Raw genomic sequence first — 16,095 nt, forward strand, 5'->3', positions numbered from 1 at the left:
GAAACTGAGGCAGAAGATGCCCACGGATTGAAAAAGCACCCCAAAAGAGAACAGAGCCCCACAGCCTGGCAGCACAGGGGGCTGCTCACAGCTCTCCTGCCAGCTGAGCACCTGGCCAGCATCACTTGCCCGTGGCCGGGATGGCAGGGGCAGCACGGGCACGCTGGGGAGGGCGAGCAGAGACAGTCACAGCCCTCACCTGTTTGCTCCAGGAGGGCACAGCGCCGGCTCTCAGTGCCCACCTCGCCATCCCCCAGGGAGCCCAGGCAGAGGGGCTGCGGCTCCACCGATGGGGCAGTGCCCCCCACCTCCACTTCGGCCGCCGGTTCTTCGGCAGAGAAACCCTCCAGCAGCGGAGGAGCGGCCTCGCTGCAGCCCAGGGCCACGGAGGACTCGGGGCGCGGCTGGTCGAGGAAGGAGAGCCAGTGCCCGAGCTCGGGGTTGAGTCTCTTGGAGCGGCGCACGGCGAAAACAGCGCTGTCCTGCTTGCGGGCCGCCTTCCCTGCTCCAGGGCCGCCCTCCTGCTTCCCAGCATCGTCCTCAAGGCCTCCCAGCTCCCGCGGCTCCTCCGCCTCGGGGCTGTGCCGGGGCTCGCCCCTCTCCGCCGCCCTGCCAGTCCCGCCGGCATCCTCGGCATCGGCCGGCGCGGGGGAGCAGGAGCCGGGCGGCCGTGCCAGGCCAGCGTACACGGGCCTGCCCAGGCGGTATGGCTTGCTCACATCGCACAGCAGGTCCCTCGCCAGCAGCTCCTTCAGGATGGAGAAGGATGCTCCGGGCTTCTTGCAGCCGCCGGCTGCCTGCCAGGCGCAGCCCGGCCGGCTCTGGGCGCTGCCCGGAGCGGGGGCACAGTCCGCTCTGGCTCTCTTGAAGGGGCTGCTGCAGGGCTGGGGGTTGCTGTCGGGGGGCAGCTTGCGAGGGGGCAGGCAGTAGGTGTGCATGTAGCGGATCAGCTCCACCACCGAGTGCAGCTCCCCCTCGCAGGAGAACTGGCTGCCCGTGCCGTCCTCCGCCGGGGACAGGGCGGCCACCGAGTCCCCGGAGCTCAGCGAGTCCTCGCTGGAGTCACTGTCGTCCTCGTGGTGGGCGCAGCCGCCCGGGGACGGGTGGTGGCCGCTGCCGGGGCACTCCTCGGGGGCCGGGGGCGCTTTGGTGTGGGAGCAGGAGGTGCTGGAGGTGAGGTGCCGGTGCAGCTCCGTGCAGCTGCGGCTCTGTGCCTGCGGGACGCTCGCTCTCCTGTCCCGGGGACCTTCCACCTTCCCAGAGGAGAGAGGAGAAAGTCAGCCCTGAGCCCCACTGCCACGACCCTGGGGGAGGCTGAGAGAGCCACCCCACACCCTGAAACCCCCCGAGCTCCCCGGGCTCAGCCCCTCCTGCACACAGCGATGCTCCATCTCCCCGGGAGGGACCTGCTGCTCTGCCCAGCCGATCTCATTTGCCAGGCCTAAGGCACCGCACAAACACAATTAACAAAGCAGGAAAAGCTCTGATGACACCTTCTGCCGGCTTCAGATCAGCTCAGGTGTTGGGCTGGGCTCTGCAGGCAGTGACTCCTGGCCAAAGGCTTGGGCTGAGCGTCAGCAGCGAGGGGGACAAGGAGGCGAGCAGGGAGCACAGGGGCTTGCACAAATGGGTGCTCAGGGAAGCTGGGAGAGGCCAAACCCCGCTGGGTTCAAGCGAGATCAAGGTGCTTCTTAGCACAGCACAAAGTCTCAAGCTCTGCAGAGCCCAGACTGCAGCAGCCAGGGATGGGAGCACTGCGGGTGACAGTCCCTGCCTGTCCCAAGCTCCTGCCCGGCCCAGAGGCTGCTCACACCCCCCAGCACCATCCCTCGGGCCCCAGGAGGTGGGTGCTGCAGGGTTTGGGGGGTACCTTTGTGCAGGGCCGTGCGGGCCGTGACTTTGGGGTCCCCGGGCGCCGGGCGCTCCCGTCCCGCTGGGCCTCGCAGCTCGGAGGTGATGGAGACAGGAGCAGCTTCTTCAGCTGCAGAGAGAAGGGGCAAGAAAAGGAGTCGGCATCGCAGCGAGGGCTCACGGGAGAGCACATCCATCCGAAAATGGGGACAAATATAGCGGGCAGGGAGGCTCAGGGTTAGTGTTTCCCACCTCCTCGGGGCTGTGGGGCAGGTGCTGTGCACAGCCCTGTGGGGCCGGGGCTGTCCCCACAGCATTCAGCCCGGGGACCCCCAGCAGGCTGGGGCGGTGGGGACAGGAGGGAATTGACTTCCCAGGGCCAGCCCCACTGGTGTCACACACACAGGAGCTGCCGTGGCATCCCAGCTTCTCACTCCATCAGCTGTGCCCTGAGGTGACAGAGGCTTTACACTGGTGTGAGTGATGGCTTTGGACAGCTCGCTCGAGTCCCCGTGCGAGGCTCATTTAGCCAAAACATCCTCGACTCATTAACGAGCTCTCAAGGCGTTTTGCAGATGCAAATCCCTGTGGGACCTGCCGAGGATGTCCCCCAGCACCGTGTCCATGGCCACTGCGGGGTTTTCCCCGGGTCACCCTCTGACGGCAGGGTCAGCACAACATTTCCCTTCTGCTCAACCCCAATTTTGATCGGGGTGGGGGGTGTGCAAAAAAACCCAAAAAACCCCAGACCCCACACCCAGCAACATTTGCGATCGTGCCCATGCGGCGCTAACAACCGGAGGTGACAACAGCTCAACAGCAAGACGACTGCGTAGGCACCGGGGAGTGCAGGAGAGACAGATCTGGGGCTCCCGGGGGGCACAGAGCCCTGGGGGGTTAGGGACTGATAGAAAAGGGGTGCCCGGGTCAGGGTCTGCCAGCAAATGCCAGCCGCAGCTTTAGGAGCGAGGCTCCTGTTGGTGGAAGCGCCCAGCACCCTTTCCCCCCCTCCCCTGCAACGTATACATCCTATATATACACATACAGGTCATGTGTGATATATACCCCTGCGCGGGGCGTGGGCGGTGGAAATGCACGCTGTCACCACTGGATGTCACTCCTCCCCTTGGCTGGGTTTTTGGGGACACCCCGGAGCGGGCTGGGGGCTCTGGGCAGGTCTGTGAGCCGCAGGAGGGAGCGGGCTGGGGGTCCTGGTCCAGGGAACCCCCCCGGGGAGGGCAGGAAACGCTCCCACTTCATCCTGGCCAGGAAGGGGAGAGGGGCCGGAGCCCCAGTGTTGCAGGGAACCGAGAGGGATGCTCCTCCAGCCACCAAATCTGGAGGGGCTGGAGGCCACGCAGCCCCCGAGGGGCTTTGGTGGGTCAAAGGCTCCTCCTGAAAGGCGAGGGAGGGCAGGGGCTGGCACTCTGTGACAGCGGGGAGCTCGGCCCGGGGCAGAGCCAGGGGGAACAGCCACCACTGCCCATGGGCACGGGGCTGGGATGAGCCCGGGCAGCCCCACACCTCCACGTGGCATTAAAAGCAGGTGTGGGTGTCCCAAAGCAGCCCCCAGCCCTCTGCCACCCGCCCCCCACCCCGTCCAGAGATAGATTTGTATACACACAGCTCGTTCCCGTGAGGATGGTGATGGAGGTGACAGCAATGATGCAGAACATGTATACGTATACAATACAAGTATATGCTTTGGTATTGACGGTTAAAGAGAGTTTTAAGCCTAGAATGAAAAAATTCAGACCTTGGCTTCCTATCATACCCATGCAGCCGGCTTATCTGGGGCTCATCCAAATCCACCTTAAACAGTAGGAAGTGGGTTCTTACTAGAGACAGCTCATCACACTCGGGGGCCGGGGGCGGCCCCCCCGTGACCGGGGCGGTGGGTTTGGGGGAAGGGGCAGGTGAGGTGGTGGCAGAGTTGAGCGTGTCCCCCTCTTCCATAGTTCGGAAGGCAGCCAGGCCCATGTCATCTCCCTGTATATCATCCAAAGTCTCGGTGAGGGCTGCCAGCAGCGCTTCGTTCTCGCTGTCTATTATCTGAAAGGAGCAGGCAGAGAAGAAAGGGGGTGTTAGGATGGGCAGAGGGTCCTCGTGATGCTGGAGAGGGGACAGGGACCAGCAGAGCCACAGCAGCTCCCACACTCCCCTGTGACCCCACTGGGAGAGCTTTTCCCCAGCACAGCACTAGGATGGGATGAGGAGAGACCCCAAAAAGGAGCATCAGTCTGAACAACTGCACCCCAGCAGGGAAAGAGTGAGTCAGAGCATCTCTCCCAACAGCCCCTCCACCCCAACATGAGGCAAACAGCAGCAGATAAAGGATCTGTGAGGAAGAATGGCCCAAATCCTCCTGACTCTGCAAGTGCAGAGCTGTGAGCTCAGCCAGCGCTGCCCAGTGGACAAGAGGGCACAGCCTCCCAGGAGGGCACAGGGGAAGCTCTGCCCACTGGCCAGATGCCACAGCTTGTGACAACAACCACTCTGAGTTTTGTGTTCACTAAAAGCCCCCAAACACAGGTACCTCCAGCTCTTCAGGGGCTCCCACACTTAAAGCTGCTGCACCCAGTGGTGTGTGAGAGACCCTGTCCAGAGCACGGCCCCAGGCACTCCCAGGTCTGCCATCAGCATCCCCAGGTCACGCTGTTCACCCAAAAACCCGCTCAGGGGAGCTGTAGTATGAGGCCCATCTCTCTCTGGGCCAGGCAGGGCCAGGGGTGCTCCTGCCTCCTCCCTGCCCACTGCTCCAGCTTGACTTGGGTCCCTCTTTCCATCTGGGCTTTGGCTTTGTGATGCACCTCCAGCCTTCCCAGTGCCCTCCCAGTCCCATCCGGCCCCACGAGCTCCCTTCCAGTCTGGCAATACAGTGCTGAAGCCCAGAAGAGGATGCAGAAGCTGAGGAATGGCTGGAGTGAGCCAGAAGTTCCTTCTTTTTGGTCCTCCTCCATCATAATCTGAATGTAAACCGTGTCCAACGGGAAGCAGGCTACCATCAGCAGTAAAATTAGCACGGGGGTAAAGTCAGGCTCACAGGCAGGACTGCACACAGCCTCCTGTGTTTCTCTCCTCTTGTTTGAAAATTAAACATCTTTTGTTCCATGCCCTAACCTTGCTCGCAGTTACTGGAGCAGGCTCCAGGGAAAGGCAGCAGGATGCTCCATTTTTGGCTCCGTTTCTTTTCCTCCTGTTATTGGCACGAGATTGCTGTGCATACAAGTTCAGTGGGATACATTTCATCATACTCCACTGCTCCTCATCGGCCTGGCTTTTGCATTTCTTTTCTGTTTATCTTTTCCCCAGGAAGTTCATGGAAAATATGCATCTCGTGATGAAGGTCCCTCAGCTGGACTGGACCATTTTCAAGCACAGCATCATCCCAGCACAAGAGCCAGAGGGTTGTTATTATGGGCAGGTTAGAAAATATTGAGGCTTTTTTTTTTTTTTTTTTCATCTCCTTGTTTAAATAGAAATCATCCTCCTCCCAAAATGTAACCCAGGGTTGGTGATTAGCTGGTACCTGTGACTCACAACCTCCTCGTGCAAGGGGGTGAAGGCTTGGGCGCTGCTGTGGAGGGCACAGAGCCCCCAGCCCCAAGGACAGGCACATCCAGGGCATGGCACAAGCTTTGGGCAGGGCGAGGGGGCTGCCCAGCCTGCTCTGTGCCCGATCCCCTCTGACCTCCCTGCTCCAGCCTGTGTGTGCTGTGCCCTGCCCTGCCCTCACAGCTCCAGGCATGATCAGAGACAGGAGCAGAGGGACACGGAGCATCCCCTGGGCCAGCACTGCCATGGATCCGAGCAGAGGAAGCAGCCCCTGTGCCAAAGGGACCCCAGCCCCATGCAGAGGGGGCTGCCAGATCAGGGAAAGCAGAGGAAGGGGCTGCTTTGTGCTCCTGGAAAGGGAATTTTGCCAGTGCTGAGACCCCCGCACTGCCGCCCTGGCATTCCGGGAATGGAACAGGACACGCTGCACCCCGGCTGCAATTCCCTGTGAATAATCCAGCACAGGAGGGCTGGCTCAGCAGCCTCCTCCTCCTCCTCCTCCTCCTCCTCCTCATTAGCCCTACTCCGCTTGCCCCATTTAGAGCCGGTGCACAAATTAATGGAGCACTAATCAGCTGGGGAGGAGATATTAATAGTTATGTGTGTTCCCTCCTCCCACCCTCCTTCTCCCCCTGCCTGCACCCTCGGGGGGTTGGGGGTACCTGGAAGAGCTCGGAGTCGTCGGTGCTGTACTGGCTGGAGTCGGTCTCCGAGTGCTCCCCGCCCCACTGCAGCTCGCTGAAGCAGCCGGCAGAGTCCAGGTCTCCGGCGTCCAGCTGGGACAGATCGATCTCGGGGAAGTCAGAGTAGAGATGCTCCTCGCCAGACACCTCATACTGCACACAGGGAAGCACAGAAAGGGCTGAGCCCAGCGGTAAAGGCAGCAGCATCGCCCCAGGTGTGCCCAGTGATGCCAGCCCTGCTCCAAGGCCCCTTCCTGGCTCCAGGAGCAGTGCCACGGTGCTGGCAGGGTGTGCTGGGCACCTCTTCACCCACTGGCTCTGCCACTGGTCACTGTGAGCAGCCCCACAGCTGCCACCAAACCCCCCCTGGAACAGCAGGACCTGCATGGGAAGAGCCTTGTCTCTCCCAGCGAGGGCAGGGCACAGCACGGCCACCCGCGGCTCCCAGGGCAACTCCTGCCCCTGCTGCCCTAAAAGTGACATCCAGGTTATCCAGGTGGCCTGAGGATCAGCACAGGAGGCCTGGGACAGCAGCACACAGGGCCAGCCTCACACCTGTCCCCACCACATAGCCCTGAAGCACTCAGGACATCCCTCTGGGGAAGCTGCACATCCCAAAGTGCCGCCAAGGCAACCCAGACCCTGCTCCCTGCAGCGTGCGTGGAAATGAGAGGATGCCTGAGAGCACATGGGGGATGTGAGCTGCAGGAGCTGAGCTAAAAATCTCCATTTAACCACAGAAAGGAGCTGGCACCTGCCCCACTTGGGCCTGGCTTGCAGCCACGGAGCCCCACGGCAGCACCCAGCACCCGCTGCCCGCCCTGGCATTTGCACCGTGCCTGGTTTTGCCTTGGTGTCCAGGCTAAAACACGGAGGGGAAAGGTCTGCTGCAACTCCTCCCAGCACTGGCTGCCCAAGGGGAGTTTTCTGGCAGTGAGGGAAGCAAGTTTATTTACAGAGCAAATGGATTTTGGAGCAGGCAAACATCTGAGCATGTGAGAGAGGCTGCAGGGGAGCGTGGGGGCCCCTCCTCCTGAAGCACCCTGGAAGGGTCTCCTCTGTCACTCAGTGGGAAGGAAAAGGGATTTCAAACCCAGCTGCAGGGATGGAAAAGACAGCTTTTCTCTCTTTCTCATTTTTTGTTTTTCAAATTGGGATAATCTGGGATTACTGACTGTGTTCCCCCAGGCTGAGGAGCCGGTCTGCCACCACATCCAGGACACTCCAAAGGACACTCCCGTGCACACACTCACTCCCACTTTGCATTTCTCACCTGCTTCCCACCCTGACCAGTCCCAGGGGAGGTGGAAAACAGGGAGAGCACCTTGGAGGGCACAGCAAGAGCAGAGGAGAGTGGTTTTATGGCCTGAGGGTGCCATGCCCAGGGCCTGCAGTGGGGCTGGGGGACACAGGGAGCTGCTGCTGCTGCCCCAAAGTCCTGGATGCTCTCCCAGAACCCTTCACCTTTTTGCTGGAAGGATGTTTATCAGGTAGATACCATAAGTGTGGTGCCACAAAGTGTATCAGGCAGCCCTGAATGGCTCTGGGAGCTGATGCTCCTCATTGGGTCCCCAGGATGGGATTTTCTAACCTGCCCTGCAAAAACCTTTGTTCCCGGGTGTCAGAGCGCATGCAGCAGGTCAGAAGCGTCCCCACTGCCAGCTCTGGGGGACACAGATGCTGCCCTTCCCCTTCTTTTGTCCCCTCTGCTCTGGGATCAGATGTGCTCTGGCCTTTCAGATGTGTCCCTTACCTGCTGTGGCTTGTCCCTGCCTTCCTGTCCCTGCTCTAGCGCCTGCTCCAGAAAAAAGTCTTGTGACAACTTTGTCTCCCCCTTCTCCCCCAAATCTTCCCATGGGAACACAGGCAAAGGCTTTTATTTTTAGCCAAGCCATACATACATAGATATACGTGTGTCTGTGTGTGCGTGTGTGCGTGCAATTAAAAATAGCAGAGCAGCCAAATTCTCCTGCTCCTTTTGATATGCCACAAGGGAAAAGATCCTGGTGCTGAGATCACAAGGAGCAGCTGACACCAGTGCTCGGGATGTCTTTTGATCAACTCCACAGATGTGACATGTCCCCATTGGCAACAGGGCTGGGTAAAAATAAACTCCTGCAATCTAAAGCTGCTGAGCTGCCCTCCCTGGGCACTCCAGGGCAGCACTGCCCCGCCACTGCCACGCCAGGGATGCTCCCAGCTTCCTGCTACAGCTCAGGAATGCCCAAAACTCAGCTCTGAATTGAGTCTCCTCCTCCTGGAAAACCACGGGGACAGCCTTTGCTGAGCTGGGTCACCCATACTGGCACCTGGATGGGCACCCAGCACTCCAAGCAGTGCTGGCAGTGTCATTTACCCAGCCCAGGCACCCAGGACCTGCAGCTGCAGAGGGAGCCCATCACCCCCAGCTCAGAACCCTGAGCAGCACTGAGCCCCTCTGGGCTGGCCACAGGGGTGGGAAGGGTCCAGGTCCCTGCCTGTGGGGAGGCTGCCTGTGGGCACGGGACCTCATCTGCTCCCACTCTCCCTTTTCCCACCCTTTTGCACTTCCTGCTGCCTTGGGAGAGGAGTGAACTTTTGTTCTAATTTTACTTGGGACTTTGTAGGAAGATCAGATGGGTTCTTGGTGTGCAGCCAGCAAACACCCATGGAGACATGCTCAGAAATTCGGAGGCATCCTCCAGCCCAGACACCTGGCCCGGGTGTGCTGCAGCAAGGCTGCGACCAGAGAGCTGCAGGCGGCGTCTGACGGATCCCTGCTCCAGGAGGAGAGCTCCTGCTGGCTCCTTGGTCAGCATCCCTTGGTCTCCTGGCAATGGAGAGCTCCTGGGTGCTCTGGGGCTGCCACCACTGCTCCCACTCCCTGTCCCTTTGCAATGTCCCCAGCCTGTCCTTCCCAGGGCATGAGGAGCTGGCACAGGGCTTAGATCCATCTCCCTGCCCACCTGTGAGGGTATTCAGTGCAGGACACTGTCCCTGGTGTCCCCAGAGGCTCTGGGGACACATCCTGAGCTGGAGCCACATCCAAGGATGGCACCCTGGGGACAGCAGGTGGGACACGTCCCTTTCAGTCCTTCTGGTTTGGAGCAGTGTGAACCCTGGCACGTGAGCTCTTTATCTCTGAGGAGACACGAGCCTCCTCCCCAGGCCCAACTCTAATTCAAACACTGGATTAACCAGACAGGAAATGTTTTCCTCTTTTTCAGCGTCAACCTGTGCTCCCCAAACTAAACCCCGCAGTCAGCAGGACTGGAGAGGCTGGCTGGGGTCAGCTCCTGGGGACAGCTGTGGCCACGAGCCCAGGGAGAGCAGGAACAGCCCTGCTGCCAGGAAAGAGCAACCTGAGCCAGGGCAAGCAAAGGCTCAGCTCATTGTCTGCCTCAGGGAGCCGGGGACAGCGCAGTGACCGTGACAGGGAGACCTGCAGGTGCTCTCCTCTGTCTCACTCCAACAACAGCACCGGTAGAGATTGCCCTTATCTGCAGAACCCCCGGGTCCAACCCCTTGAAGTCATGGCCAAGTGTTTTGGGCTGCGGGCACACGGGGTGATGGCACACCAGGGCTTGTGCTTGCTCAGCCTGCACTGGGGCAGCCTCTGAAGAGCTGCCAGCAGCACCTTCCAGGAGCCTCATCCTGCACTGCCTGCACAGGGTGCTCTGCATGGCCCTGCCACTCTTGGGACAGAGGGGAGAGGCAGCACCTCGAGGGGCCACAGGCAGCCCACTCCTCACCAGGGAGCAAACAGTGACTCAGCTCCTCCCTGCACAGCCCAGAGCCTACCCAAAGCATTAAGGGATAAATATACATCCACACGTGCTGCAGACACAGCCCCAAATGAGCCAGGGGCGTTCAGCCTGGGACCCAAAGCAGCAGAAGGCGAGAAATGCCAAGAACACCAAGTGCTGCTCCCACCAGCCCTCCCTCGGCCCCACGGGGAGCTTCTCCCTCCTCGCCCTCACCCGGGCCTGACTCGAAAAAGGAAAGAAAATCCTTGGGCAGGGGTTTTGCAGAGAGTCGTCTGGGCTTATCAGGGAAATCCGTAATCACAGACTGCTTCAAACGGGGATTACAGCCCTGCAGGGAGGCTGCGGGCTGCTCCACACAACGGGCTGGCACCGGGCAGGTGGCACTGGGGTGGCACTGGGGTGGCACTGGGGTGGAACTGGTGTGGTACTGGTGTGGTACTGGTGTGATACTGGCTGGTGTGACATTCTGGATGGTGTGGCACTCTGGTTGGTGTGACACTCTGGTTGGTGTGGCACTCTGGATGGTGTGGCACTGGTTGATGTGACACTGGCTGATGTGGCACCCTGGTTGATATGACACTCTGGTTGATGTGACACTGGTTGGTGTGACACTCTGATTGATGTGACACTCTGGTTGATGTGGCACTGGTTGATGTGGCACTGGTTGATGTGACACTCTGACTGATGTGATACTCTAGTTGATGTGACAGTGGTTGATGTGACAGTGGTTGATGTGACACTGGTTGGTGTGACACTCTGGTTGACGTGACACTGGTTGATGTGACAGTGGTTGATGTGACACTGGTTGATGTGGCACTCTGGTTGGTGTGACACTCTGGTTGATGTGACAGTGGTTGATGTGACACTGGTTGATGTGACACTCTGGTTGATGTGGCACTGGTTGGTGTGACACTCTGGTTGGTGTGGCACTCTGGTTGGTGTGGCACTGATTGATGTGACACTGAGGACAGCCACTCACCCCTTTCAGGCAGGGGTGCCTGCAGACCCCCAGCACCCTCCTGGGCTGCCCCAGAACCCGAGTGAGAAGCCTTTGGGGGCATCACCCACAGCAGGACCCTGCTGTCCCCACAGCTCCCAGCCAGGTGACACTGTCCCCATGGGGTTGGACCATCAGCACCAGGCCAGGGGCTGCCAGCCCTTTGTCACCCCCAAGGATGTGCCAGCTCCAGCCCAGAGGGATGTGGGGTTTGTGGGGTGGGCAGCCCGGCTCCAGCACCAGGGAGGAGGGCAGAGCTGGGAATGGAAGAGAGAGCTATAAATAAGTGTAAATACAGCAAGGAGGCACCTGGCCAGAGCTGTGAAGGTCACCAGAGTGTGTGCCAGCAGATAAGCAACCCCCCTCCTCAGTGGCATTTGACAAAATGTCACTGTGAATGAGGGAGAGGTGGTGTCGAGTTGTGCCTTGGCCCTGTCACCCCTTGACACCCCCGATATTTATAGCCTGAGAGCCCCACAGCCAAGGGCCAGGGGTCCTTGGAGGTGAGGGGACCCTGGCTGCACACACAGGGAGTGCAGGGATGGGCAGGCCCCTCATCCCCTCCCCAGCTGTGGGGGAAAGGCACCCAGGAACCTCCCAGGCTGCATGGAGCACGAGCCACCTCTCTGTCCTGCCAGGCATTTTGCCCTCTGCCCCCTGTTAATTTTTAATTACTTTTTTTTTTTTAAAAAACTTTCTACTAATCCATTTTAACGATTCAGCCCAGCCAGCAAGAGGGGCAAAACCTCATTTAAAGCCAGGACTAAGCGAACAGCAGCTCTTTCTTCCTCCTGAGCTACTCCAAAGCAACTTCTGCTCGTCCCTGTGTGTGCAGCACGTGGGAGCTGCCGGGCCCCACGCCGGGCACAGCCTGGACTCAGGGGCTGGACTCAAAGGTTACCCCTGATGACCTTAGAAGCCTTTTCCAACCTAAATGATTCTGTGATTCTGTGGCACATGTGGAGCAGCCTCCCTCCCAGCACAGCCTGAGATGTGCTGAGTGGGAGAAGGGGGTGCTGAGTGGGTAAAGGGGGGGCTGAGTGGGTAAAGGGGGTGCTGAATGGATAAAGTGGTGCTCAGTGCCGGGCTCTGAGCCCCAGCTCGAGCTCTGAGTCTCACTCACTGACTTTTGTCTTACATTAGCAGGGTGTAATTAAGATCAACCATGAGATGCCAGTAATGGGAAATATTAAACATTAACCGCAAACAATAAACATGAACTTGCCAGGATAACTTTGATAGGGAAGAAAGATGGAAGAAATTGCACTAAACTGTCCTTGAGTCACAGGATAGAAATAAGGAGCCTGAGATACTAGTAATAATGCCCTGGATAAACAACATTCTGCTGGAATACTTCAAACAAAGGTGTGTCGCTTTAGGAAGAAGGGCAGCAGCAAAGTATATCACAGGTTACAGAGCTGCATGTTCACACTGCACTCAGCTCATTTATTCTGGCTCCAAATTAAGGTCTACTTTGGTTCTGCCTGAGCTCCAGGGCTGCAGCAGCCACCAGGGAGCCCCTCACAGACCCTACAGCACCCCCCCAGTGCTGCCAGGCACAATGCAAGGGCAGGTGGGGGCTGTGCAAGGAGCAGAGCAGGAACAGGCTGTTCCCGAGGAGCCACCTCCTCTCTCAACACCACCTCATGGAAACAGCCCTGCCTGGCCCTGTGCTCTGCCAGGCAGTGCCAGCACACCTGGGCACCCACAGCGTGCTCAGAACGGCGCCTGCCCACGTGTGGCAGCTCCATCCTGCGCCCCTGGGGCCAAAACAGCAGCCCCCCCTGGTAGCCCACGCTGCCAGCAGCCAGCCTGGCAAACGCCATCCACCCACAAACACACACGTGCCACGGGCTGCTGCCAGCCCTGTCCCTGCCACCAGCTCCCTGCCACCACCCGATGGCATCAGCCAGGCAGGGCACAGACCCCGGGCTGAACCCTGCTGGGGCTTTCCAAGAAATTCCTCCTTATCTGCCCCAAACTGAAGGCAGGACCAACGGAGAGCAGCTGGCACGTGCTGAGCCGGGCACAAAGCACAGCAGGGACTGAAATGGGCCATCAGCTCCGAGCTCTCCAGCCCTGCCCTGTGATCCCCAGCCATGGGGACAGGTAGGGAAGGAGCAGGAGCAGGCAGGGCTCCCCCAGCATCACCCCAGCCCTCCCTGCTGGCTGTGTCTGCGTGGGACAAGGACACAGCAAGAGGTGGCACAAGCCCTGCAACCCCGAGAGGATGCCCAGTGGACTGTGGTGGAGGCCAGCAGGGCACTGACACTGAAATTCTTGGGATTGCTCCCACTCACACAGCCCTGGAGGTGGCAGGACAGGCTGTGGCCACAGACAAGGTGGGAGCCCAGGGAGCCAGGCTGTGCCACGACAGGGGACAAGTCCTGACTCACTCAGGAGCTGACTGTTAGCCAGCTCTGCTGGTCACAAGAACTCCCCACGATGGCAACTGCCTCCTTTTGTCAGGAAAACATGAGAGGGTGTTTATTTTCAGACCTTCCTCTTCCTCCCTGCAGCCACATGACTGATGTGGGCACAGGGGTGAGGAGGAGCAGCACCAGCCCCTGTGGAGGGTTGGTGCCCAGCTCAGAGGCTGCCAGGGCTCCACGAGGCCAGAGGACATCGCAAACATCCTGCCATGGCACACCTGAGCCCAGCTCAGCTCCACAGGCGCTGCCCACCCTGGCACTGGCAGCTCTTCACCCCTCTCAGCCAGCTCTGAGAGCAAATCCCTGCCTGGAAGCACCAACTGTTCCTCCAACTGTCCCACAGTGAAGCCAGAGCTGTGGTGGCACCCAGAGGCAGAGCCACTGCCCACGGGGACACCACCACCTCGTGCCACACTGGGTGCTCCCTGTGCCACCAAGCCTGGCCACAGCCGTGCTCCCTACCCACAGCCACAGCTCTGGGATCTTCAAAGCCCCCAAAAGCTCCCCTTGGCTTCCCAGGAGCCACAGCCACAGCCTGTCAGTCCCTGAACCACTTCAGCCCGGCTCTGCCCAGCTCAGCAAGGGCTGGAACTCCTCTGGCACTCGGTGTTGTCCTGTGTGCCACCGGAGCTGAGGTGACACCCAGCCCAAACCCTGCCCAAACCCTGCCCCTTCACACCTGACAAGCAGGCAGAGAGAAGCTGCTGCCTGCCAGCCACCCCAGCCCGCTGTCACTGTCACCTGCAGGATGTCCTTGGCTCCCAGAGCCACAGGTGCCTGTTCACACCTGGCTGATGCTCTGCTGAGGAGCAGGCACTGCCTGGACAAGCTGTCCCCTGCTGGCAGCGCTCCCAGTGCCTCCTGCTGCTGCTGCCCACCCTCCTGCAGCAGCTCCCAGGGGCTGCAGCCTGCCCTGCCGTGGGGCTGGCACTGCCCAGGGCTGCCCGTGCCACCTCTCCGAGCTAATCAGGCCGAGGCAGGAGACAGGGAAGGTTCAAGCTGGGGTTAAGAAGGCACAAGGAGGATCTTCCCGCATTAGCCTGACCTCGGTCCAGCCCCAGCATGCTGCTGGAGCTCAGGCCGCCACCACCAAAGCCTCAGTGGATGCTCCAGGAGCTTTCTCCTGCTGGACACGGGCTGTGCTGGCCTCTGGGAGCCCCTCCGTGCCCGGCTCCCAGGTGAAAATGAGGTTTGCAGCTGCATGCACGAGGTCTCAGAGGATGCAAAGGGCAAAACCACTCAGGTCTGTCCTTACCCTCCTGCCCAGCCTGTCCAGGTGGGTCCATGCCCGTATTCCAGTGTGGGTGGAAGCCCCAGCTCTGCCAGGCTCTGCTGGCCACCCCTCAGTGCTGCAGGGCAACTCCTGCACATCACCTGGCACCCTGCAGCTCCCTGTCCCCATCACCTGGGGACAGCCAGAGGGGGGTACCCCCACCTCTCCTCCTCAGTCAGGGGCTCTCTCTCCTCCCCCATCCCGCTACACCCAAATAAATGATTTATTTGCCCATTTTCTGCACAGCACCTGGAGGTGTCCCTGGCCAGAGGGGACTGTCACCATCCAGCATGGTCACCTCTGCCTCTGCTCTGACACCACTGTGCCCAGAAAGCTGCTGGGGAAAGGGAATGCTGACAGCTGGGGATTCTCCAGGTGGGCATCAGGGAGTCCTTAGGAAAAAGTGATTATCAATATTGATACCACTCCAATTCTGTGGGAAAACCGAGGCTGGGGAAGGTGAGAGGAGAGCAGGTCCCAGCAGGTCTGTGGATGCAGGGACACGCTCACAGGTGGATGGTGGAGGTGAGCAGCACCTCTGGGCAGTGTTTCCAGCAGCACAACCTGTTTGCTCTGGGGATTTCCTGGGGCTGCACAAGGCTTTGCTGTGTCCGGGTTTGCTCCTGGGCACTGCCAGGTGTCCCAGCCAGGCCACCTGCCCCAGGGCTGGGCTCTGTCCTTGCCTTTCAGTTCTGCAGGAAGAATTTCTGGGAGCCACAGCCTGGAGCTGCCAACCTGCTTTCTTCAGGCTTCCTACTCTGCAAACAACTGACTCACCTGGAAAGAAACTGCTCCAAGATCTCCAGATAGAAAAAACCCTATGAGGGCATGAAGCTCCCTCAGGAGCACATGCAAACCCACATACACAAAGCTTTGTTCTATTTCAAATTCTCTCCTGTGAGGGACCACACCTTTCCCCTCCCCAAAACCCCAGGCAGGCTCCAACAGGGCATGAGAGGAGGGGTCTGGCCGCTCCCTGCAGCAGCAGCTGAGGGTTGGGGCCCCTCTCCTCCTCCCAAACCAGTTGGGGGCCCTTCTGCTCCTCCCAAACCAGTTGGGGTGAAGCCCACAAGCATGAGTTCTTACAGAAAATCAGATCCTTTAACTGCTCCATGTGCTGTGCCAGCTCCCTTGCCACCCTGCCCTGAGCCTGCCTGCCCCCAAGCCTTGTCCCCCCTAGTTTTGACCCCAGCTACTCCAGGGATCAACAGAAATCCAGAGACCCCAGGGCAGGCTGGTCTGAAATCCAGCCCTGAATCCTGCAGGGACTGATCTGACCCAGCAGGCACCTCTGGCATGGGAGCATCAGAGCCAGGGGTCCCCTCTGGTGTGGGGGGTACCCCCTCTCCCCTGTCAGTGCCACATCCCAGCAGGTCTGAAACCCTGTGCAGGACAGGTGTGGGTTAGGGCTCCTGTCCCCTGGCCTGGTGTGCCACCTCCATGCACTCTGCATGGCCCCAGTGCCTGGCACCAGCTCCCCAGTCATGTGAGCAGCTCCAGTTTCTCGCTCTTATCCATCCCTCTCCTCTGCTGCCTCCGTGTCAGGGGCTGCCATGTG

General features: G+C 59.9%; 1 protein-coding gene across 1 annotated transcript in view; it reads right to left on the reverse strand.

The window, feature by feature from the left end:
* Positions 1–16,095, reverse strand: part of PPARGC1B (PPARG coactivator 1 beta) — a 40,793-nt gene that overhangs the window by 5,578 nt on the left and 19,120 nt on the right. The window contains exons 2-5 of the mRNA XM_086851576.1: positions 6,069–6,242; positions 3,691–3,903; positions 1,871–1,981; positions 200–1,253 (exon numbers count right to left, since the gene is read on the reverse strand). Coding sequence (XP_086707702.1) covers positions 200–1,253; positions 1,871–1,981; positions 3,691–3,903; positions 6,069–6,242 — 1,552 coding nt within the window. The remainder of the gene's footprint in view (positions 1–199; positions 1,254–1,870; positions 1,982–3,690; positions 3,904–6,068; positions 6,243–16,095) is intronic.

The sequence above is a fragment of the Cyanistes caeruleus genome, chromosome 15, assembly GCF_971803275.1.
Source record: "Cyanistes caeruleus chromosome 15, bCyaCae1.hap1.1, whole genome shotgun sequence".
NCBI classification, from domain to species: domain Eukaryota; kingdom Metazoa; phylum Chordata; class Aves; order Passeriformes; family Paridae; genus Cyanistes; species Cyanistes caeruleus.